Raw genomic sequence first — 26266 nt, 5'->3', positions numbered from 1 at the left:
CTGAGAGATTTTGTTTTAAGAGGATGATGACAAACAAGTAGTCAGCAACAGAGAAAATAAGGATAGTTATAAGCTTGAGGGAAAGCTGATAGAACCAGGGTGCTGCTTCTGGATAAGAAACAATTTGGAGGGGAAAACATAGAGTGAGAAAAGGCAGTAGCATCAGTCAGAGATCTGAAAGGGCTGTCATGAAACGGACAAATTAAGTCTGTTATGTGCAGTTTCCAGGTTAGAAGCAGGAGCAATGGGAAGAATCCACAGAGCAAACATATTAAAACAAATTACAGTTAGCATTTACTAAGCAATGCCTGCATAATAGGCATTGTGCTATTAGCCTCATGTTTATACACGAGAGACCTAGAAGTCCAAGAAGTCTAGTGGGCTTGACCCAGATCATAGATCTAATATTGAGCTGGCAACAATAAGACTTAACACAGGCAATCTGCACACCACCAAGGTCTTAACTATTGCGCTATGCTACCCTCAGCTGAGGAAGACATGTACAAGAATCAGAGCTGATTAGAAGTTAAATGCTCTGCTTCATGCAATGGGGAGCTCTCTGTCCCAACGAAGTTTCAGGCAAAAGCAAGTTAACTTCCTGTCACTTGAAGGGAAGTTGCATTGGAAAAATCTTGGTTTCTCTGGCCCTAGTCCTGAGACTCTGTGATTCCAGGTGGAAGGTAGCAATCTGGAGGCTGAACAGAATAGCATGTCTCACTAACCCTCCCAAGAGCTTTTGCTCCATTGGTAATCAAACAACTGTGGCAATGAATTCAGCAGCATTCCCTCCTTTTCTGAGCAGCAGCCACCTAGAAGGTAGTACAGCAACCAGATGAAAGCAAACTCTAGTCTCAGAGTAGGTAAAATACCTCCAGCTTCAGCATGAACAAGGGGTCACAGTGATATCAAGCACCTATCACTGCTCTGATTTCCTCAGAGTGGTTTATTTAGTTCTCAGACTTAAAGGTTATTCTGTGAATTCCAATGGGCTGCCTGCCAGCTCTCCCTCTCTGCCCGACAGCCTTCTTTTTCCTCCCCAATAACAGATTGATCTGCTTACTCACTAGAACACAGGCATGAGGGAAGATGGGAGGTTTTTGTCACCCACATTTTCATTCGTGTACCCCTCCTTCACGAATACCTCATCATGGGCATAATTATTTTCCTTCTTGACAACAGGGCGACCCCCTTCAGCTGGAATTGCAAGGCTACTATTTATCATTGGAATGCCTGCTTTGTTCATTTGTTTCTCTACATTCTTGTTTAGAAGTTATTTGTGTGTGTATACGCATGTGTGTGTGAGTGTGTGTGTGAGAGAGAGAGAGAGAGACTTGAGTTCAGGGTTCTGAAAATCCCCTGGCTACAAGATGGCACATTCTATCTTATAGGCAGAAATAGGAAGGCTTGACTCTTGACTGACATAAGGCATATCTGTCAAACAAAGACAGCTTGGCTCTGTTTGGTTTTAACCTGAAAGAAAGGGGTCAGGCGTTGGTGCAGCAGTTAAGATACCATTTGGAAGGTTTGCATTCCATTCCGGAGTACCTGGCTTCAAGTCCCAGCTCTGCTTTTGATTCCAGCCCTGTAAATGCACATCCCAGGAGGCATCAGATGATGACTCAAGTGCTTGGGTCCCTGCCATTCACATAGAATGCTCAGACTGAGTCCCAGGATCCTGACTTCAGCCTGGCTCATGGTCAGCTGTTGCAGATATATGGGTAGCAAACCAGGGGGACTGGGAGCGCTCGCTCTCGCTCTCTCTCTCTCTCTCTCTTTCAAAATAAGTAAATAATTCTAAAAATATATGTAATTAGGGGCCGACATTGTGGCACAGCAGGTTAAGCTGCCTCCTGCAAATCTGGCATATCATAAGGGTGCCAGCTCAAGTCCTAGCAGCTCCACTTCTGATCTGGCTCTCTGCTAATATGCCTGAAGAAAGCAGTGGAAAATGGCCCAAGTACTTTCGTCTCTGCACCCATGTGGGAGAGATCTGGATACAGTTATAGGCTCTTGGCTTCAGGCTTGCCCAGAGCTGGCTGTTGGAGCCATTTGGGGAGTGAATCTCCAGAGGAAAGATCTGTGCAAGTGTGTGTGTGTGTGTGTGTGTGTGTGTCCCTCTCTCTGTAACACTGCCTTTCAAATGAATAATTAAAACATATATATATATATATATAAATTAAATTCTGCTTGTACCCTTGTAGGCTCCCTGCTGAGATATATTACTCTCCTCTTGTACCACAGGAATGGAGCCCTTGCTATTTTGAAAACACCTGTTCCTTCCTTCTTAGGCTTATAACTGCTTTGCTTTCTTGTTCTTCTGCCAGCTTTGCTTTAACCCTTCTTTCCATACAATGAGTACATTTCTCCTCAGACATAGTGAGCCAGAGAGAGGCCTGATGTCATCACTGGGAAAGAAGTCTACAAAGCATCTGGTTCCTAAACCACTTCTGTGGAATATTATGCCAAAGCTGGTTGGTCTTTGAGGTTAAAGCGTTGTGCTAGAGTATTGAATTAGAATGCTTCAGCCTGTGCCAGGCAATTCTGTCCAGAGAAAAAGTGTAGAATCATCAGCAGGGCCTGAGTCAGCAATCTTGCATGAAACTAAGTGCTGGTATCCTCAGAGAAAACCAAGTATGAGTGGTGTGGAGAGTTCCTCAAATGTCTACTCCTGCTACCAGAGGCAATGAAAGTGGCATGTGGAGTTAGAACAGCACGTTTTGTGTCTTTTCACACCCCAGTTAGCATATGGGTGTATTGTAGTCACCCTTACTCATGGAAAATGTATTCCAAGACCCTCAATGGACCCCTAAAACCACAGATAATACCAAAGCCTATATATGCTATATACTCATGATAAAGTCTGATTTATAGATTAGCCACAGGAAGAGATTAACAACACTAAACAATAACATAGAACAATTATAACACTAACCTGTAATGCAAGTTATTTAAAACTGTGAATTTCTGGAATTCTCCACTTAATAGTTTCAGACTAAGGTAGCTAACACTGCAGAAGGTGAAACCATGGATAAGAGTGACTGCTGTATAAGACTGGCAGAATTTGGTGGGACTGAATTGTTTGGGTAACTCATTTTATTATGCTAAAATTAGGTGGTTTCTTGAGTTATTACACATGAGGTCAAAAGCTGTACCCATATTATTCAAGGTTTCCAAAGGGTTAACAACCACTACATAAAAGGGGTATGGGGGCCAGCACTGTGGCTTAGTGGGTAAAGCTGCCACCTGCAGTGCCAGCATCCCTTATGGGTACCGGTACAAGTCCTAGCTGCTCCACTTCCTATCCAGCTCTCTGCTATGTCCTGGGAAAGCAGGCCCAAGTGCTTGGGTCCCTGCAGTCATATGGGAGACCTGGAAGAAGCTCCTGGCTCCTGGCTTCAGATAGGCCCTGCTCCAGCTGTTGCAGCCATTTGGGGAGTGAACCAGTGGATAGAAGACCTTTATCTCTCTCCCTCTCTCTGCCTCTGCCTCTCAAATAAATAAATACATCTATTAAGAAGGGTTATGGACATGCTCAATCTGACATGCCCCAAATAGTAGAGTTAGAAACGTGCCAGGGGATTACAATTCAATCCCATCAAGGTGGCATGTACCAATGCCATCTCACTAGTCAAAGTGATCAGTTAAATTCATTTTGATCATAATGATAGGATTAAGTGTCAAGGGGATCACATAAACAAGACTAGTGTCTGCTAATATTAACTGATAGAATTAAGAAGGAGAGAACGATCCAACATGGGAAGCGGGATACACAGCAGACTCATAGAATGGCAGATGTCCTAAACAGCACTCTGGCCTCAGAATCAGCCCTGAAGGCATTCAGATCTGGCTGAAGAGCCCATGAGAGTATTTTAGGCATGGAAAGCCAAGACACATTGGCAAGAAAAAAAAAACCTAAATGAAAGATCTCTGTGAGTGAGATCCCAGCGGAAAGTATGGGCCATCAAAGAAGGAGGTACCTTTCTCTGAAGGGAGGAGAGAACTTCCACTTTGACTATGACCTTGTCTAAATAAGATCGATGTCTGCAAACTCAAAAGGCTTCCATAGCCTTGGCAACTCATGACAAGAGCCTCTGGTGATTACTGATGTCATAAATAAGAGTGTCAGTTGTTAAATCAACTGTGCACTTACTCCCCATGTAGGATCTCTGTCCTTAATGTGTTGTACTATGTGAATTAACGGTAAAACTACTACTCAAGCAGTACTCTATACTTTGTGTGTCTGTGTGGGTGCAGTCTGTTGAAATCTTTACTTAGTATATACTAAATTGATCTTCTGTATATAAAGATAATTGAAAATGAATCTTGATGTGAATGGGATGGGAGAGGGAACGGGAGATGGGAGGGTTGCTGGTGGGAGGGAAGTTATGGGGGGAAAAAGCCATTGTAATCCTTAAGCTGTACTTTGGAAATTTATATTTATTAAATAAAAGTTAAAAAAACTATAAAATAATATACTTTTTTCAGTTCTTCACCCAGAACTTTTTCCATAGTTGTCATTTTACACATAAAAAAAAGAAAGGTTATGAGGTTCGAACAAATTTTTAAAAGATTATTTTTTCCAACAGTTTCTCAGAACTTTTACCCTGCCGATGCATCTTATACTACTCCAAGAATGGGGAAAAGTACTTTGCTACATTTCTCAAGCTTCTTTGATCACAGAACTTTCCTACTAGAAAGTCCTTCCAGTGGACTGCACTTTGGAAAAGGGACTTTATTGAATGAAAAAAAAATGGAGGGTATTAAGGAAGAGCCTAACCCACTGTTTCTCAGCCTGTCCCAGTAGCCTAAATTGACTGAAGCAAACTTGAGGGTAAAGAGTATAGAGTGGAATTTGAGATTCCCATGAAATCATTCTGCATGTCCTCCCCTTCCCAAGATGTTTTAATTATTAAAAATCAGCTTGAAATAAGCATCAATTCTTACTTAGATCTGACTAGATTTTACTTTTCATACTACCTTTTGTCTACTATTTCATTACTTCAATTGATCATTTGGTTTTTTCACCAGAATATAAGAATTAGACTAAAGAGCTGTAGAATCCTTAGCTTATTATCACCCAATCTAACCAAATTGGGGAGCTCTTTAAGGCTAGTTTGTAGCAAAACCAAGACTAGAACTTTGACCTGTTGCCTTGGCCCCTGGCTCTTTGTTTTTAATCTTCATTCTTGTATGACTCTTTGATTTCCTAGTATGGCTTTTCCCCAAAACATCAGAATATCTGATGCAAACAGAGCCCATGGGATCAAAACTTGAATGTCTCTACTGTTCAAGTAACTACTATGTTCAGCCAGACTGTATATTTCAAAATGTCAACATGTGTGTGAATCTGTACATTTACAAGTGCAACGTGTTGATGCAATGAATACTATGAGAAATATTACTAATCAGTGTTTGATACAGACATTGTGGACCAGCTAGAGTTAGATTAGCTATCTTGGCTTCTTTCTACATCCATGAGTGAGAGGGGCTGTGTGTTCACTGAATGAAGACTGATGTCTAACTAATGTTTCCAGAGGCTGCCTGGCAACTCACTAAGAACAGAGGCCTCCTGTAGTATTTTCCCTTCCTTTGAGTCTCTAATAAATGAGATTATTTTCCAAAGAAGCAAACACTTTGGTACAGATCTAGCTATCACAAGAAGGACAAAGAAGGAGCACTGACCTTGAAAAGTGTTGAAAATGGCAAAAAGATACAAGAAAAAGATCCTCACGGGTCCCCAGGCAAAAAAGGCAAAACCCCAGGTGAGGCCAAGTAAGAATGTCAGGCTTGTTGTGCCTTTGAGGTCATGCAGGATCCTCTTCCGCCGGGTCTTCTGGCTCTGGAGTTTCATTAAATTCAGCTGAGCCAGAACAGTGCAAAACATGGAGAAATTCAAGAGAAATATGAGGCAAAAATAAGCCACCACTGAGATGTAAAAGTTGGAATCATCTTTAATCCAACAACTGTAAGAAACAAAGAGGAGCTGTGTGAGATAGGGAAACATAAAATAGAAACTCCTATTGTGCAGAGACTCTGAAGTTCACCTAGTCAGTTTCATCGCATCTAAGCACCCCTAGATGAACTAGGTAGGTAAACTAACTCGCCAAGAGTCACTAGAAGCCAAGCTGCCATTAGACTCCCAATGTCCTGTGTTCCAATTCAGAGATCTTTCCAATGCCACATCAGAAATCCTTGGAGATGTTTCTGCCCTGCATATACAGAAACCTCTTAGTCCAATTCCCTGGGAGATTTTTCTCCTCCTCGACAACAGAAAAACAAATTATGTGTTTTCCCACAAAGTGGCTCTTCACCTTCCCACCTTCTACCTGAGCTTTTATTTGCAGGATGAATTCTGCTTTGCATGATAAATATCACAGTAAAAGGACAGAGGCAATGAGTACCTTTTCTGAACGCTATATCAAACAATGATGAGATTATCAGAGTTAATGAAAATGCAACAAAAAGAGGACAGCTCTAGTTGTATTGCTTTAAAATATAATGTATTTGGACTATGGATGACTTTACAGTTTCTGTTAAAGAAGAAATACACAAGGGCTTATATGAACAGATACCCCATTTGATATAATTTCTGGTTACTAGAGGAATTGCTTCTGATTTTTGAAAACAGGCAAGCTTGACTAATTTAAGTGTGTGTCAACGTAGCTGAGACCTCTTTTCCAAAACCAGGAAAATCTCTTTTGGTCATATTATTCATATTGGTACGTGGGAATTTGTGTGTGTGTGTGTGTGTGTGTGTCTTTTCGGAAAACATGGAAAAACATTTGATTTCCCTATTAAGGTCTAATACTGGACAGCGCCGTGGCTCAATAGGCTAATCCTCCGCCTTGCGGCACCGCCACACCTGGTTCTAGTCCCAGTTGGGGCGCCAGATTCTTTCCCTGTTGCCCCTCTTCCAGGCCAGCTCTCTGCTGTGGCCCGGGAGTGCAGTGGAGGATGGCCCAAGTGCTTGGGCCCTGCACCCGCATGGGAGACCAGAAGAAGCACCTGGCTTCTGCCTTCAGATCAGCGTGATGCGCTGGCTGCAGCACACCAGCCGCGGCGGCCATTGGAGGGTGAACCAATGGCAAAAGAAAGACCTTTCTCTCTGTCTCTCTCTCACTCACTGTCCACTCTGCCTGTCAAAAAAGAAAAAAAAAAGGTCTAATACTTAGGGTTCCATGAATATCATCATCTCCAGCCTTAAAAGAGACTATAGAGGCTGGCGTGGTGGCTCACTTGGCTACTCCTTCGCCTGCGGCGCCAGCATCCCAGGGTTCTAGTCCCAGTCGGGGCACCGGATTCTGTCCGGTTGCTCTTCTTCCAGTCCAGCTCTCTGCTGTGGCCCGGGAAGGCAGTGGAGGATGGCCCAAGTGCTTGGGCCCTGCACTCACATGGGAGACCAGGAGGAAACACTTGGCTCCTGGCTTTGGATCGTTGCAGCGCACCGGCCATAGCGGCCATTTGGGCGGTGAACCAATGGAAGGAAGACTTTTCTCTCTGTCTCTCTCTCTCTCACTGTCTAACTCTGCCTGTCAAAAAAAAAGAGACTATAGAAAATTATTAAAATAATGCCATGCTGTTTGTATAGAGACCCATTTACAAGATAAATTAAGTGAAAAGAGCAAGGTACCAAATGGCAAATAGCTACCATTTGGGTAACAAAGTATTCCAGAGATTATGCATACATGGATTCTTCAAAAGTTGATGCCACAGATGTAGTGAGTAGAGGCTGGAGCTGTGGAGTATTGGCTTAAGCTTCTGTCTGCAGTGCTGGCATCCTATGTGGGCTCCAGTTCAAGTCCTGGCTGCTCCACTTCTTATCTTGCTCCCTACTAATTCATAAGGGAAGGCAGCAGAAGGTGGCCCAAGTCTTTGGGCCCCATACCCACATGGGAGACCCTGATGAGGCTCCTGGCTTCAGCCTGGCCCAGCCCTGTCCACTGGGGCTATTTGGGGGAGTGAACCAGTCGATGGAAAATTCATAGATTCATTTCTTTCTCTCTCTCTCTCTCTCTCTCTCTCTCTCTCTCTCTCTCTCTTTCTCTCTCTCCCTTCTCTGCAATTCTGATTTCAAATAAATAAATAAAACTTTAAAAAAAGTAGAGAGCAGAATGGTGGTTACTGGGGATTAGATGGGGGAAGGAGAAGAGGAGAGTAGGGGAAGCTGATAAATGGAGACAAAGGAGGAATAAGTTCTGATATCAGATTGCAGAGTAGGTTAAATATATTCAACAATATTATATTATATTGTGTACTTCAAAACAGCTAGAAGAAAATACTGTAAATGTTCTCACCACAAATAAATGATTATTGTTGGAGGTGAGGTTGAATATATTCAACAATATTATATTATATTGTGTACTTCAAAACAGCTAGAAGAAAATACTGTAAATGTTCTCACCACAAATAAATGATTATTGTTGGAGGTGATAGACATGCTGAATACTCTTATTTGATCATTATACAATGTGGACATGTTATCAAAATATCTTATCTTACCTATACATATGTATAATTATTAGTGTCAGTTAAAGATAAAAACAAAACTTGGGGTTGGTGTTACAGAGCACCCACCATGCTGGCAACCCATATAAGCACTGGTTTAGTCCCAGCTGCTCCACTTCAGATTCAGCTCCCTGCTAATGCGCCTGACAAAGCAGTGGGATATGGCCCAAGTACTTCGGTCCCTGTACCCACATGAGAGACCTATATGAAGTTCCTGGGTTCCTGGCTCCTGGTTTCAGCCTGGCCCAGTCCCAGCCATTGTCGCCATTTGGGAAGAGAAGCAGCAGACAGAAAATCTCTATCTCTCCCTCTCTCTCTGTAACTCTGCCTTCAAATAAATAAGAAAATCTTTAAAATAAAATAAAATGAATGTTAACAACCCAAAAAACCCAAGAAAACATCTATGCAAATTTAAATTGCTAATAACTAATTGGTAATAAGAGTTACCTCAAAGAGGAGAAACTGAGTAGCTGGGAGTTAAGGGTAGGGCTTACTGTTCATCCTCTACCCTTTTTGTACTTTTGGATTTTGTACAATGTGCATGAGTTATGTCTTCAAAATTTAATTTTTAAACACCCATTAGAGAAATCTACATCTTACTAATGAATTCACATATGAAAGGGCTCTTTTGGATAAGAGTGGAGTTGATGTTGTTCTAGCTTTGCCTTTGCTTGATATTTGAAAAAAGAATCTCCATTAGGTAGTCACTAGGGATCTTGTAGGTCACAAAACCAGTGAGGAGGAGGGACAGAGGGGGTGATGAGGAGTAAGGGAAGAGAAAGGGGAGAGAAAAGATAATGAAGAATTTTCATTAGAAAATATTAATAATATTGCAAAGAGAAATATTATTTTGACCCTCTGAAAACTGTCATCTGAATATGAAAGATGGTGGAGTCTTGGGAGCAAGACCTCTACATTTGATTCCAGTCTAGTAGGAAAGGAAAACTACAGTGGACAAGAACTTGAAAAGCAATGAAAAGACAATAGATCTGGTTCAGTGGAAAGCAATCAGAAGATTTGAAATGAGATTGTGTAGCCTAAAGGATTATAGGGTAATTATCTACATGCCTATAAAAGAACATTCTGGAGAGGTGGAATGGAGTGAGTGGCTATTATCTTGTGACTGTGATTGAGAGAACTAAAGATATGAGCTCACACATCAAATGAAAAAGGAAAAACAGAAACAAGAAGACAACAAAGATGAGCCAGTTGACAAAGAAGAACTGTATAGTCTTCTTCTTCAGGGAATAACTTTGTTGTTGGAAAGTAGAGAATGTCTCCTAACTCATCTCTGTATTTCCTTCTAGTGGCCACTAACTTTCCAATGGTCTGTGGGCTTAAACATTATAACAGGTCCCAATTACAACAGCAATTACCATGGAACAGGCGACATGCTGAACACCTTATATACACCATGTCATTTCAATTATTATTCTCATTTTCCAGAAGAGGAAATGGAACTGAGAGGTAAGGTAACTTGTCCAAGGTCATAAAATAGCTCAGTAACCTAACCATTACATGAGTGTGGCCATGACCATGTTAACAGGAGAAAGGTTCAGACTCACTTAAGCCAGTATTAAGAACAAACCCCAAACCAGAACACCCCATGGTACCCTGCTGGATCAGGGCCCCACCAACTGACAAGCAGAGATGCTGGTACTTACAATGGAGTCGCTGGACTCAAAATTCCATACAGGTCTTTTCTCACACTCAGTATGATTGCCACTGTGATGGCTGGAATTCCTAGAGTGGGAAAGCAAGGTGAAAGCATCCTGTGAGGTACTGCAAGAAAAATCCTGATCAATTATGTGGGCGCTGATACATTAAGACACTGTTTAACTGAGCCACAGCATGCGCAGGCATCAAAATACCATTGTTTGCAAAATGTTTGTGAATTCTTCAATGTTAAACATTTCTAGGAGTTCTCCAATCTGCTAAACTAAACAGCACGCCAATGGCTCCAATACAACACCCACTGGTTATTAAAAATAGCTCAAGTGCCAAAAAATCAACTTGGCAATAGAAGTAGCTAGCTCATCAGAATGCAAGTTCCTATCAAGTCGTCCTTCTCCACTGATGGGCCGCCAATTGTTTATCTCCCTTTCAATATCGCCCCAGTGTCTTATGGTCTAGGTCACCTTGGAGGAAGGGCACAAGCAATCAGCTGCAGCCTGCAGGTCTTGTTTGACAGAAAAGCTGTTTCCACACTTGTTACTAGTTTGACATTTTGACTAGATCGACCAGTTAATGACCAGTCCATTCAGCTAGACTATAATAAAGCAATCAGTTCAGTCAAAATGGCCAAACGTGACATGAATATAGACACAAGGTTTAAAAATCCAATTTCATGTACATTGTAAAACTTAAATGATGTCTTTCTTTCTAAAGTGGTATGATTTCTCCTAAACTAAGAGCATCCACCCATGTATATTTTAGGGGTTTTGTAAGATACCTTCCAAAGCTGTGTCAAACATCTTTTTAAAAAAAACCCTCTACTGTCCTATACTGTGATAAACAGGGCAATCTCTTCACATCTTACAACCCAAACCTAGCACCTTGCCTAGCATGCTGCAGATTTTTTTGTAATAGCCCTTGGACGCTGAAAGCGAGGACTGGAGGGAGGCCTCACATTGAGTTTGGAATCTGTGTGGCAGTCCTCAAGCTGTGTTTGTCTTTATTTGTGGTATATTTGAAAAATGTGGAGAATACTGCTTTGGACAGGGTTTGAAATTAAGAAATAAACCTTTTCAATAGGTTGCTTTGGCATTAGGAAGGGAAAGCTTCAAACATAGATAGTTGATTGCATTTGCCTAATATTTAAATGCTCTGAAACCCCCTGTAGAGACTCAGCAGTGGCTTCCTCGTGACCTTGCATGTGTCCACACAAGACACACAGGCCAAGGTTTGGACTGCAGCTTACCTCAGTTTTGGTGGAATGCCTGTGGTCTTCCACAAATGCAAGAAGACAGGAGGCCTGTGAGGAGATGTTCCTATGCCATCACTTACCTGCCTCCCCATCTCCTCTGGGAGGCTGTCATAAGACAGTTTCTCTTCACCTCCCAGGGTTTTGCAGAGGTATGGGCCTAATTTTGTACCCTGTCCTCTGTGTATAGAGCTGTGGAATAGAAAACCACATAACTTCCATCTGGAGCTGCTCCACAGCAACAGAGAATCCCACAACTCATGCTGTGGGCATCTGTTCCTTTTTGGTTTTGGTGTCATTCTTTTTATGGTTTAGAACAAAAACTTGGGGGCTGTCATTTTTGGCTACTCTTCCCTTCACTATCATGTAAACAATGAGCTGGATCTAAGACTGGTTTCTTGCATCTTTCTTTATTTGTTGAGATAGTCAGGTCTTTGGCTTTAGCTTGGGTGTGGACTTGATATGCAAAGGTTTCCTGCCTCCAAGTACCAGGCCTCGGCCTGCCTTGTGTCTCCCCTATACCCCTAGGAAGAATGTATGGAATGAGAATCTCAATGGTACAGGAAGTGAGCCCTTGGGAATACCAACATGTAAGAGCAAGTGACAGAGGAAGGATCTGAAAAGGAAGCTGAGAATGAGTGGTGAAGAGGAAAAACAAAAGCCATGATCGAATGATATTTACAGCCCTTTCACCATTAGCCATATGTACATCATCTGCTTTTTGGATTATTCATGGAGCCTCTTCCATAACATTGTCAATCCTCTGGTGGAATCCAAATGAGGGGGCCCAGGCATAAAAGGGAAGTGGATTGACTATTTTGGGTTCTGTGTTTCTGATGGATTCCAAAACATACTAAAAAAATTTTTAGATTATACTTTGTTTAGTATTTCCTGTATCTGCTCCCCACATTAGTACAGATGATAGCAATGATTATGTGTCCAGTGAAAGCATGTACTATGTTAATGAACTCCTTAAAAGGATGATTAGTTAATTAAGAAGCTATTGTCTTCACAAAGGCAGTGGAATAAAATGTATTTTACTATATATCCTATGTATACTAGCTAATATACATTTCCTATGCATTCGGCACATTTTCTGAACCAAGATATGTTTTGAATAGATGAGGGGAAAGGGGGAATGGAGCTGCACTGACCCCATCAGTTAGAAATCCAGGAAAGGAAACCAATGAAGTGAAATTTATATTAGGAAATGCACATGCTGAATTCCACTTCTATCTTCTTCCAAGGACAGCAATGATGGTCAGTCATCAGGTGTGGTAAGTCAGGTCAAGGCTGACCCAGTACTCTTTCACCCACTTCAAGTCTTTTCCCTGTTCCTTTAACAATATGATAGGATCACAGAAGTCAAAAGTCCAAATGATGGAGATGGGCTCCTTGATTCAACCCCCAGTTCTGCCAGTTATTAGACAGGTGACTTTTGTAAGTTACCTAACTTCTCTGTGCCCTGCTATTTTCATCTATTAAATTGGAGCAACGATGAAACCCATCCCATGGAGAGCTTGTGAAGATTAAATGAGTATGTAAAGCACTTGGAATAGGTCTGGCACGTGTACGTGCTGCCTAATTGTCAGCTGCCAAATCAGTATTTGTTGTGACTATAACTTCTGTAAATGGAGGGATAAAATTAGATAGTTTAGTACTGCAGATCCAGCATTTAGCCCAGCTCACAAGCAAGTGCTCAGTAAATATTTGTGTATCAACTTCCCATAATAAATGCTCAGTTGAATTTATACAGAAATAGAAGTAGAGAACAAGATAGAAAAATAAACACCAGTGAGGTGATCCTTAGTTTATCATTTATTACATTAACAGAATTTTTACTGAATAATTTCTCTAATGGAACTTGGTATGATTTTGAGTTTGACCTCCAGAGGCAAGTGTTTGGGGCAGCAATTAAGACAGCATTTGGGATGCCCACATCCCATATCTGAGGGACTGGATTCCAGTTCTGGCTCCACTTCTGATCCAACTTCCCACTAATGAACACCCTAAGAGAGAACAGATGATGCCTCAAGTCCTTGAGTGTCTGCTACCCACGTGGGAGACTCATATTGAGTTCTGGGCTCATGGCTTCAGCCTCACTCAGCCCCAGTTGTTGCAAGAATTGGGAGCACGAATCACTGGATGGGAGATCTCTCTCGCTCTTGATCTCTACCCCCTAACTCCTCACCTTTCAAAATAAATACAATGAATAAATTTGGAAAATATAAAAAATAAAACAAATGTGCCCTCCACAGTTTGTGTGTTGAAAACTTAGTCCCCAATACAACAGTTTTGAACAGTGTGCCCTTTAAGGACTAATTACATCATGAAGGCAATACCCTCAGGAATGGATTCATTATTGTGGGACTGAGTGTGTTATCACAGAACTGAATTCTTTCTAAAAGGATCACTCTGCCCCCTTTCCTCACTTTCTTGTCCATGTTGCACCTTCTGCCATGTTACGAAGCAGCACAAAGGCCTTCACCATATGCAAGCCCCTCGATCTTGGACTTTCCAGCTTCCAGAACTGTGAAAAATAAATCTACATTATTTATAAATCACCCAGGCTGTGGCATTGGGTTCTAGCAGCACAAGATGGGCTGAGACAGAACTGGGATTTTAAAAGACATAAGGCTTAAAGCAGAAACATCAAGGACAATGGTAGATATACTTACCCCAACCAACTAGACAAAATTTAAGGATATAATTAGGAATGTATATGTTGAAGACTTTGACTAAAGCAAAATACATGTGGACTGCCTCCAGGCCCATCCAAGTCAAAGAAGCAAGCAGGAAATAATGAAGTACCACTGCGGCTGTGATACAAAGTCCCACTTTCTGAAATGATGACAACCAGGAATTGACCAGAAATGACAGGTTTAGCATCAGTAATGCTGTGCACAAATTGATCAGGATTTTGGAGGGATAATCTTTCCGAAGTTTGCTAAAAGAAAAGTATGATGCTAAGTTAGGAGGGTCTCTTTTTGATTAAGCATTGCCACATCTTGTTTCCACAAGAAGTGAGAGAATAAAAGAACTGTCAATTAAAATTACTCACTTGACATATACAAAATATTAGAGCTCTCTTCCTCTTTCCAGGTATAGTCAAATTATCCTAGATATAGTGACCTTCACTAATAGGAAAAATAAAAGTCTCTAAACTAGGCAGTCCCCTTTTATCATTCAGGAAGGAGTTTCCTGAATACTAAGATTCTGTCACCACCGCTTTGGTAGGCTGGTTCTATTTATTGGCAAGCAGTGAAACGGCTACAAAAACCTTTTCAACTTAGAGCTTTTCCAAAGATTCCCAATGTTTGGTATCATGGAAACAATGGCCGTTAAGTTTCACTGAGTGATCACAGTTTCACTTTGTAGAAACTGATCTAGTATCTTCCAGATTTATAGATACAAACACATATATGTGTGTGTATCCTCTTTGATTCTTTTACCTTTCTGTCAAGTGTTTATTGATTTAAATTTTTCAATTTTCACTTTCTGCATATTTTTTAATTAAGGCAAATTGTAAAATGCACAGTTCTTAAGATTGCAACTTGATGAATCTTTAAAAATGTATATACCTGTGGAACCTCTACCCCAATCAAAAGGTAGAATATTTTCCACACCTCAGATGGCTCCTTCATAGTTCTCCCACTCAACACCCCCCACCAGAGGTAACCAATATTCTAATTTCTATTCCCATAGATTTAGTTTTTCCTGTAATTGGAATAGGTATGCTATTTTCTTTTTCCAGCATCCTTTGCTCAATTCTGTCTATGATATTTAGATACTATGTTGTGTTGTACAGAAATTGTTCATTCTTTACTGCTATACAGCAATTCATTTTTATAAATATATCATTATTTATTCATTCAGTCAACAGCTAATATACATTGGGGTTTCTAATTTGGGGCTACTATGATTGAAGCTGCTATGAATATTCTTGTACATATATTTCAGTGGACACATACACTCAATTCTCTTGAATATATACTTAAAAGTGAAACTCCAGGTCAATGGTTACATGTATATTTCTTTAGTAGGTATTGCTGAAATTTTTTCCAAAGTATGTTTCCCATTTTACATTCCCATTAGCAATTGTTATACATCATTTTTGACACTTACTACTGTCAACAATAATTTTAACCATTCTAATAGGTACATAGAAGTTCAAGGTACTTCAAAAAGTTCATGGAAATGCACATTATCTTTTAATTCCATGGACTTCTTGAGGAACCCTTGTGTATTACTGTGGTTTTAATCAGCATTTACCTGATAAGCAATCATGTTGATAAATTTATCATGTTTACTGGCCATTGGAATAAGGGTTGTGGATGGATATTCTGTTTTCTTTTTTCTGTGATGCTTGTTCAAGTCTTTTGCCCATTTTAAAATTGTACTGTCTGACTTTTGCTTTTTGACTTGTAGGAGTTCTTTATTTATTCCACATCAAGTCCTTTGCCAGGTATATGAATAGCAAATATCTTCTCCCAATGTGTGGGTTGCTTTTTCAACTCATTTGTGATGAAATAGTTTTCAATGAAATTAAAGTTTTAATGAAAATTAAAAATTATTTTCTAAATTTAAATATATATAAATATATATATGCAAACACATATATTGTGCATGTGTATCTCCTTTGGTTACTTTACTTTTCTGATAAGTAAATATTTATTGATATTTATTGATTTAATTTTGTAATTTTTGGAAATTTTAAATGAAATTTTTTAATGAAATCCACTTTACCAACTGTTTATTGTATGGATAATGTTCTTGTATCCTGCTAGAGAAATCTTTTCCTAGCTCAATGTTCTTGCTTTAAAAATCAATTAAAATATTTTGTGTAGAGGACGTTTGGTTGTTTTGTTTTGTTTTGCTTGGTTATTAACTTGTCCACTTCATAATCTAATGGATTTGACCTCGTACTGTGATTTTCTTGTGAAATTAACAAGCTTCCAATGATAACAGCATCCATCAAACCAAATAAAACTTACTCAGAGCAACACTGTATCAACTTACTGAAAAATTATGTATGTCATCATTGTAATTCCCAGGAAAATTGAGGAAATCCCACATCCAGTGTGTGTTATAAGCACTAATATCCGTTCATTCATTGCATCCACTGTAGACCTGGATAAATCCTAAGGAATGCAATATGTGGTATATTATACATTTCCTAAAGGAAGTTTGTGGCAAAATGTTTCTAGTACTCACTAACAAGAGGTTCCCAGAATGTATAACATATCTGTTATAGTTCCTATAAAACCAGATTAAATGGATGGAGTTATGATAAGGTCACTTATTGTTTGCTGAGAGCTCCTAGTGCATCTTACTTTGTACAGGGTATGGAGAGTCATCAACAATATTTGAAGAACATTTAGTCCTTAATTCCATTGTCAGATGTGAATTTGGGATGCAAAGTGAATCATTATCTGAATTCAACATCCCAAAACACTACACAGAACATCAAAAAACATGTTCCTTTTCCTGAGACCTTAAATAACTTTCATAAAATTAAGAAAAAAATGGACCATAGAGATCACATAGCTGAGTAATTTCTTAATCTGAGGACTATAAAAGACCTGAAATGGCAAATGAAATTATCTTACTATATGTGTGCACCAATCTGGGAAGGAGGTCTATAGCTTTCATCAGATGGTTATAGAGATTCATGACTCATAAAAGCTTAAGAAACACTGGTCCTACTCTGGTAGTTTTCAACAGGGAGTGATTTTTGTCCTTCACACAGGAACATTTGGCAGTGTCCAAAGACATTTTGACAGTTACAACTTGGGGTGGAAGGGGGGATTGCTACTGAAATATAGTGGGTAGAAGCCAGGATGCTGCTCAGCATCTCACAAAGCACTTAACAGCTCCCAACAATAAAGAACTATTTGGCCAGAATATCAGTAGTGCAAAAGTTGACTCTAGTCTACTTTATTCATTCACATTTCAGAAGAAAGCATTAAGGTCCAAACAAGTGAAGTAACATGATCAAGATCACAAAGAGTTACTGACAAAGCTAAGGCATGAAAACCAGTCATTTGACTCCTCCTATAATGCCCTAGCTTATTAGGAAGCTAATCAAAATTCTCATAATTCAACACTTACCAATTCAACATCTCTTATTTGTTGAATAGAGTTTTTTAAAAAACAAAGAAACATAAAACAGACTTTCAGCCCTCAAAGAGCTTAGCATTAGTATTCAGATGTGAGTAGAGAAAAGGGATATACCTGAGACCTATTTGAAAGGAAAAATCAGCTAGTCTTGATGTTAGGGAGGACCAGAGGGAATGAGGGACTGGAAGAGTTAATAATGACGCCAAAGGCTTTAAGCCTGGGAAGCGAATTGACTGGATAATTCTTGTTAGATTAAGTATTGGAAGTATATAAAAATTACATCTTTCACGCATCACAGTTTGACAATAACTATTAAAATTTCAAAATTTTAATGATCATACCCTTTAACCCTGCTATTCTACTTTTGTCAATTCATCATCCAGGAATACTTAGACCAGTGTCACAAGATAAATTAGTAAGAATGTGTGTTACAGCAATGTTCATGATGAAGAAAAACAGTAACAGTTAAAATGTTCACCTATCAGGGATTCATTAATTCTTTGTGTTATATCCACAAGACAGTATTCTATAAAGTTGTTAAAAAATTAAAATAAGAACCCGCAGTGATGGCATCCCATATGGGTACCAGTTCAAGTCTAGCTGCTCTGCTTCTGATCCAACTTCCTACTAATGTGCCTGGGAAAGCAGTGGAGGATGGCCCCAGACTTGGGCTCTTGTGCCCATGTGGGACACCCAGAAGAAGCTTTTGACTCCTGGCTTCAAACCAGCCCAGCTCTGGCCATTGCTGCCATTTGGGAAATGAACTAGAGGTGTTTCTCTCTCTCTCCCCCGCCCCCGCTCTCCTCTCTGAAACTCTGACTTTCAAATAAACAAATCTTTTTTTAAAAAAAATGAAGTAGATACATATTTGTCAGAAAGTTGTCCTATATATTATTAGGTAAAAAAAGTGATAAAAACACTATAAATAGTTATAACCCATTTTGTAAAACAAAAATATACATTAATAGACATCTAGGCAAAGAATCTAAATGTATGCACTTGTGACTGATAAAGGTGATAGTTTCATGAGAGGGAATCACAGGATCCCTTTCTGTTGTGTTTGAAATTTGAGAAGTGGACATTAACTTTATAAGAAGAAAAATAAACGTTTGTTTCAATCTGCTTTACTTTGGATGAACAAAGATGTGGGGGACACTGCACTTAATATCATTTTTCCATAACTTAATTCACATATATCCAATAAAAACTGTCAAAATTCTGTTGAGGAGTGATGAAGAGACAACTCACCATTAAAACTCCAAAGTGGGTAAGGTGGTCACACTGACAGATTGTGTAATTTACGTTTGTTTCCTTTACTTTACAGCCTGACGAATTCCATCCACCTAGCCCATCTGCAGGAGACAGAAGGGAATTTCAAAGCAATTTTGTTTTTCTCAGAAATGTTTAACATTTCATTATATGCACCATCCGAGTGTGTGTTATAATTAGCATGTGTGTTAAGACAACAAGATAGAGGTATAATTGAACATTGATATTAAATTAAGTCTAATAGGCTAAATTGACTTTTGGGGAACTTTGTAAATGGAGTAACTTCTTTGGCACTCACTTTTCTGTTCTCTTACCATACCTCTACAGATTAGGACAGACTCCAGTCAAGAACAAGAGCCCTGCTACCATGCTGGAACAGCAGAGTCAGGGCCATTTTTTAAAAAGTATCCAACAATAGGAAATAAACAAACCTAAAATTTTTTGAAGGACATGAACCTCTGGAATATAGAGTGACACTTGAGTATACTTGGTCGGATTGACACAGACTGAAACAATCAGTTCAACCCAAAATGCATATGGTCTCAAGCACTTTGTACCAAAGTCACATCATGGTCTAGAGCACCTGAGGGCCAACTGGAGCCTTTGATGTATTTAACACATACCTAGTTTCTCCTGAGCATATTCAGAGTTCTAGAACCAACCACCATCCCATCATGATCTATATATCTCAGGTACAAGACCAGATTCAGCATAGAACCTTTAGCATGGCACTAGACCACAGGTGTTATTCCAAGGGCGTACATCTAAGTATAGTCAAATATTTTTATCTGGGAAAATTCCATAGATTCCAGAGATTCAGGACCTATCAGGACAGAATAGGAGCAGGGGAGACAAAGGATGCCCTGGAAGGTTCTCAGCCACTAGCATTAATGTACATGGACATGTATTTATTGAGGCTGTGAAGGAGAACACTCATTGCTTACCAAGATTCTTACCCTGGGAAACTTTGGAAGGGACCAGGAAAGAAGAGTGTTATTTCTGCTTGTAAAAATGGAGTGGCATTCCTACATCCCAGGGAACTAAATGGGAAAATAATTCCCCTTTTGTCCCCAAATACCAAAGATACTGGGGTGGGAGGGTGGGGAGGAGTTCCCAGGCAGAGCTCCAGCAGGTAAAAGAACTCCTCACATAGCCAACCCTGGCATTCCAGTAAAAACTGATTTGTGTGGAATTTTCCTGCGATTTGCAGAAGTCCCTTGAGATTCCAGTGGAGATGAGGAACCTAAGAGGAATCCATTCAACAAGAGCCATCCCAACCTCTCCCCTTACTGTCTCCAAGCCTCATGCTTATCCCTGTAGGAAGGGCCCTCAGAGGCCAACAAAAAGTCTCATCTGCTTGACGACAAGATAAACAAAGATGGGGATCCAGAGATGGTAAATGGCCTAACCAAGGTCACACAGTCTAGAAGAAATGAGGTGAGAAATGGGGAAGGAGATAGCAAACATTGAAAATTTGCCACGGGAAAGCACGGATAAAGAGCCAGGTGATCACTCCTTAACTTTTACTCAGCAATGGGCCTTCCAAATTTTTTTCTTCACATTTTGCTTACCTCAGAGTTGTGTGATATTTCTGATTCCCAATCACCCAAATAAGTATCTTATCAAGTGTAAAGTTTTTAATTCCAATGCACGAATACCATATAGAAATCATATCCTATGTGTTGGTCATGCAGAGTGTTCTGTGAGGTCTGATAAGACAGCAGCTTCAGCACAACTCCCTCTCATCCAACTGCCAAATAGAAAATTGTCTGGAGCAAAGTCAAAGCTTGCTAAGAAAAATGCTTACTGTTTTTCTCAAAATCCCAAAAAGCACAATGAACTTGATCATATTTCTGGAAAAAGGAAGAAATCAGAGATAAGCATCTTTTCTTGTGATAGCTTCCATACAGTGGCAACTGCACAATTGCTTTCTTCTCAATATCTTTTCAAACAGTAGACATGCACATACACTTGTTGCATACGTGAATTGGTTTTAAGGCTAACCCCAAATAACTCTGAATGACAGGTAAGAAAACAGCATATCACTGCATGATGATCTGGTTTTCACCCTTTAAAATATTTAATAGCCCTTGGAGTTTGCCATTTCTTTCTGGTGCAAGGTTTAGGAAGGGGCTGTGTATAATTAGTGCAGGATTGATGTGTGGTAGGTATTCCACATGCAGCTTTGGAATTTGGGGTTCACAGGTTAACTCAAGCCTCATGGAAGCAAGGTTGAGCAGTATCCTATGGTGCAGCCCTTAAGACCTCACCAGCTCCTACCATTTTCAGGAAACTGGAGGCTAGGATTGACTTCTCTAACCCAAAGTAAAAGACTTTACCTATCTTACATGTTGCATTTGGTGTCTATTTTTAAAATTTGCTCTCCTACTCTCCCTTTTCTTCTTCCCTTCTGGAATCAAGACTAGTGAAAAATATGTTGTACCATATGGTCTTTCAGATTGAGAATGAAGGAAGCTATTAAGACTTCACACTGGACACACATTAACATCAAAGAATGAAATAGTAATTCTTCTTCTACTAAGACTAAATTTGATCATTTAATAATATATACCTTATGGTATGCCATATGACTACACTTTTAGTTGCTCGGTGATAATTAGTACATATTTTAATGGTATTCCTGGGAATTCAAAGAATACAAATGTTGAATTATTTTGAATAAGATGTTTGTCTCACTCAAAAGTAAACAGAATTAAATGTCATTTAGTGTGACAGGACAACCAAGCAATCCACCCGCCTTGAGTCCATGCCCTGCCAATCTATCACAGTGCTATAGTGCCCACCATTCATTATCCCTTTAGGATAAAGCATTGTTTCAAGAAGGCCCCAATTACAATCCACCTTTGCTATTTATAATTAGGTAATCTTCATTAAGTCTTAGACTCACATCTTGCTATTCGATTATTGTTTATAGCTCTTATATATATTCTTGCTTACAGTGATCTTTCTACTTTTTAGTTGTTGAATTCCTATGTTGAGCATTAAGCCTTTGACTATTATGCAAATTAAAAATATGTTATTGCACAAATTAAAAAAGAAATAAAGAAAGGCGGGGGAAGAAGGGAGGAAGGGGGGAGTATCATTATATTCTTAGAATTGTATCTATGAACTACATGAAATCTGTTCTCTTTATAGAAATAAAAATATTTTTAAAAATCCAGGAAGATAAACAAGCTTCCTCATGACAAAAAGAATCATATCTGTTAATTAGTCAATTATTTTTAACAGGGAAATGACAGAGGGAGGGGCTCTGAGGCCATCTGATTCTTAGACAAAATGGATGTGCTACCTGACTTCCTTCTACATGCTGCAGAGTGATAACCACAGGGTCGGCCAAGTTTTGAATGGACAGATCTGAAATGCTGGCACTCACAACATATGTGGTTAATGCTTTAGAGACATTTTTGACCTGTAAATGAAACAGAAAGAAAAGAAGTCAAGGTTTTCAATTTCTTCCATATTAATAAGCAATGTAGGACAAGCATTTTACACAGCAGTAAAGAAAGCATCTGGGAGGCCTGCATTTCATACCAGAATGTCTGGGTTTGAGTCCCATCTCTGCTTCCAGTTCCAGCTTCCTGCTACTGCATACCCTGGGAGGCAGCAGGTAATGGCTCAACTATTTGAATCCCTGCCACCTATGTGGGAGACCTGAATTGTGTTCCAGGATCCTGGTTTTGATTTGGCTCTGCCTTGTGTTTCTGTGAACATTTGGGAGCAAACCGGTAAATGGAAGATCTCTCTCTCTTGCTCACTCACTCTCTCTTTGTGTGTGTAGTGTGTGTGTGTGTGTTCTCTCTCCCTTTCAGACAAAATTAAAATAAATATATGAAAGTCAATAATCAATGTAGAATTTTTGAGGTGCTACTGATAGTAACTGTAGAACATAGAATCACAAGTTAAGAATGCATTTGCAAAGGTCATTCATCTCATCTCCTGCATTCACCTAAGGTCTCAATCACAGCAAGCAAGAGCAATTCATTAATCCACCCATCCATCCAACTACCTATCCAACAAACGTTGGGTTTTCGCCCAGTACTCATTGCTGCAGTAGAAACAAAATGAAACTATTCCCTACTCTGATAACTCTATAGACCTTGAAATTTCACAGCTTATCCCAGTTGTAACCTACAACCACACTTTTGAGTAGAGGGTCCTTCCATACAAGGAAACTTGAAGTCATCATGTTAAGAAGTGACTATGTACAAGGCACTTCCTATTCTGTCCTCACTAGAGATGGCAGCAAGTTGTTCGGCATCCAGCTTGAAGCAAGTCTCTGAGGACCATCATCTCCTCACTAGGGGCCCATGAGCTCTGAGGCCACAGCCCAGACATTATGGGTCCTGGTGTTCCTACACACAGACAGTACACAAAGGTATTTCATCTCATGCTCACTGTAAGCTAGTTACATACAGACTATCTGCAGTCCTAAATGAAATAATACAGACATTTTCAGATTAAACTGAGGCTTGAGGAGGTTCATTGACTAAATGGCTAAACATCACACAGCTGATGATTGACAGGGTAGGGATGCTTAATACATGTTGCTTTAGAGGCAACAAAGTAGTATATAGCTGCTGAGATGTAGGACTTGCTGATTAGCAGGGACAAAGCCCCACCAGGCAAAGCTGTGAGAGGTTAGCCAGCTGAGAGACTGTCTCTTCCAGGGCACAAGTGAGGAAATCAGCCATGGGACTGGTGCAAGGCAGGAGGGAGGATAAGCAAGCCTCTGAGAACTTGCCAAGAAAGTGTAGAGGGTGTGAGCACAGATGGTATCCTTTGGGGAGTCTGCTGGGCCACATTTAGAAGATGCCAGACATTCATATTTAGAAAGGAATAGTGCAGAGCCCCCTTTCTCCACCCAACCCGAGCCCTGATGTCTCTGATACCAGAATCACTGGGAACGCAGCCTGTGGTCTACTATGAAGCAACTCACTTCCGTGTTGTGACATGCAAAGCCAACCTGGGGGTTCAGTGCAGCCTTCCCAGTGGAATCCCACCCCCAGCCCTTCCCAGAAACACCTGATCTAGAGGTGTATCCGCAGCAAGATACAGTGACCTGGACACTGGCTGGCACTTCCATACCAAGTGCTAGCCTGTCGCTCCCCCTCTTCGTGGAGGAACGACACAGGACCCCGCACTGTTCTTTTGTCTGCTCGGCCCTTCCCGGGTTTGCTGCTGGTTCTTCCTCGGTTGGCTACCGACCCTTCCACCTCCGTGGAAGGGCGGTTCCCCCTGCCACTTTCCCCACTTCTGCAGGGGAGCGGCACACCGCAGGCCGGCTCTCTCGGGGGCTGCTCAGATGTTCCTCAGGTGTTCCTGGTGCATGTTGTCTCTCTCCTCCTTTATAGTCCTCTTCCACCAATCCCAACTCTGCTACCCACACGCCAAGTACGCTGCTCTCCTCCAATCAGGAGCAGGTTCTACAGTTTATTGGTTGAACTGGAGGCAGCTGTGTAGAAGCTGTTTACTCCTCTCCCAGCGCCATATTGTGGAAGAGCAGATGCATAGAATAAGTCTTAATTCGAGTAACTTAGTCTAGTCTGAGTTGCTCCCCACACTAGCCTAGGCTTTCTTGTTCCTTGAAAGTCCTCCCATTTCTGGGAACATTGAGAACATGAAGAAAGAGGGTGGATGAGATGACATGTAAGAGGTTCTCTCAACTTAGTCTGAGATATCTTTTGCTCTGCTGCAAAGGCAAAAGAAGGAGACACACAATGACTGAGGACTTCCCCTTTCGGTTCCCTTGCCCACAAAATGGTAGTCATGCTTGGAGAGGAAATAGATCATCCCTCACCCCACCAACCTTTGTGCACTAGGCTCCAGTTTTCCCTGTTACACCTCTGAGCCCGTTCCCTCTGCCTGAAGTCTCTCTCCCTCCTGCTCATTGTCTTCAGTCTTCTAGATCAGCATCAGGTCTCAGCTGTGAGCCCTCTCACAGGAGGCATTTCCCAATCTCTCAATGGGAGGTGCTGTTCAGTGTTCCCACGGCGCCTGTGCCAGCCTGCCCTCGCCTGGTGCCTTGCCCCGCCCTGAGAAGTGCGGCTAGTGGAAGCCTGGAGGGTAAGGCACACGTTGTTCAGGATTGAGGTCTAATCAACACTTTCTAAGGGGGTGTGTTGTCAAGACTGTCAGGATTGGTATGGAAAGATGCTAGAGCCAGCAGTGCAAAAGCAAGGCTGTGAGACTCAGAGACTCCAGCAACAGGTAGTTAAAGGGCAGCATCTTTCATAAGCACTCACTCTCCAACAATCCACGGCACAGAGCCCCATGTCGGATTCACCTGTCAACGTTAGGGCCTTCAGGTCTCCCTTGCCCACCACACCGCCAGTTCCCATGAGAGCAGGTGTTACCAGGTAACACACAGGGTAAGGATTCAAGAAGTACTGGCAAAACGAAGAAGAGACAGGAACCTGTGAATTCTGAGCACCCGGTGGCAGGCGAATTGTGACAAGATCTTTAATTCCTCTCAGTAGGTGATTGTTAGTGAGTGGAAAATGACTTAAGTGTGCAAGCTAGGGAGAAACAAGTTGGGCTTTTCATGGACGAGAAAAGCAAACATTACAGCCCTCTGAAGAAAGGAGAGAAATTAAGACTAAAAGAATGGCACCTAAGAGGACGCAGAGAAGTGATAAGCCTATTAAAAGGGACACAAAGCTATGAGCCACATTTTACATTTTGATTTAAATGTTTTACTAAAACTTTTTGTCCAGGAGAGAAGCAGGAGAGCCGGGATACACTGACTGACTCTAGGCAGGCATCTGCACAGGATTTGGACCAAGCAACAAATAGAATTTAGACATAGAAGTGGCTAGAGAATTTCAGAGTTATCAGTCTTATGGGGACTGGTGTTGTGGAGTAGTAGCATAGCAAGTTCAGCTGCTGCCTGCAATACCAGCATCCCATTTAGGCACCAGTTGGAGTTATGGCTGTCCCACCTGTGATCCAGCTCCCTGCTGATGTGCCTGGGAAAGCAGTACAAGATGGACCAAGTGCTTGGGTCCCTGCACCCACATGGGAAACCTGGAGGAAGCTCCTGGCTCCTGGCTTTCGCCTGGCCCAGCCCTGACCATTGCAGTCATTTGGGGAGTGAACCAGCGGATGAAAGATATCTCTCTCTCTCTCTCTCTCACTCTCACTCTGGCTTTTAAATAAAAACGTAAATAAATATTGTTTCAGCTTTCAAGAATTTGTTATAATGTCTTCTATACTACTGAAAAAACCTTTACTTAATGGGCTCATCACCTTAGGTAAAAATATACAAGAGAACAATTGAAATACATTTGAAAGAAGCTTTTCCTAATGGCAACATTGTACATTTTACATTATTAAGCAGAATTTTAAATCCGTATTTTAGCCAATAAATCTTTTTTAAAGATAGTCTTACAGATATAGATGAAAGTGATTTGACATGTTTAGTCTCCACTA

The 26266-nt window shown here is 40.7% G+C and overlaps 1 protein-coding gene across 1 annotated transcript in view; it reads right to left on the bottom strand.

Annotated features, from left to right (window-relative positions):
- The window catches only part of ADGRG4 (adhesion G protein-coupled receptor G4), a 199211-nt gene that overhangs the window by 60276 nt on the left and 112669 nt on the right, over window positions 1-26266 (bottom strand). The window contains 7 exon segments of the mRNA XM_051826944.1: window positions 5683-5963; window positions 10170-10248; window positions 14107-14375; window positions 16448-16569; window positions 18797-18900; window positions 20625-20670; window positions 22128-22247. Of these exon segments, the coding sequence (XP_051682904.1) occupies window positions 5683-5963; window positions 10170-10248; window positions 14107-14375; window positions 16448-16569; window positions 18797-18900; window positions 20625-20670; window positions 22128-22247 (1021 nt within the window).

The sequence above is a fragment of the Oryctolagus cuniculus genome, chromosome X, assembly GCF_964237555.1.
Source record: "Oryctolagus cuniculus chromosome X, mOryCun1.1, whole genome shotgun sequence".
NCBI lineage: Eukaryota > Metazoa > Chordata > Mammalia > Lagomorpha > Leporidae > Oryctolagus > Oryctolagus cuniculus.
Note: the sequence above shows the minus strand (reverse complement) of the source record. Positions and strands in the feature narration are given on the sequence as shown.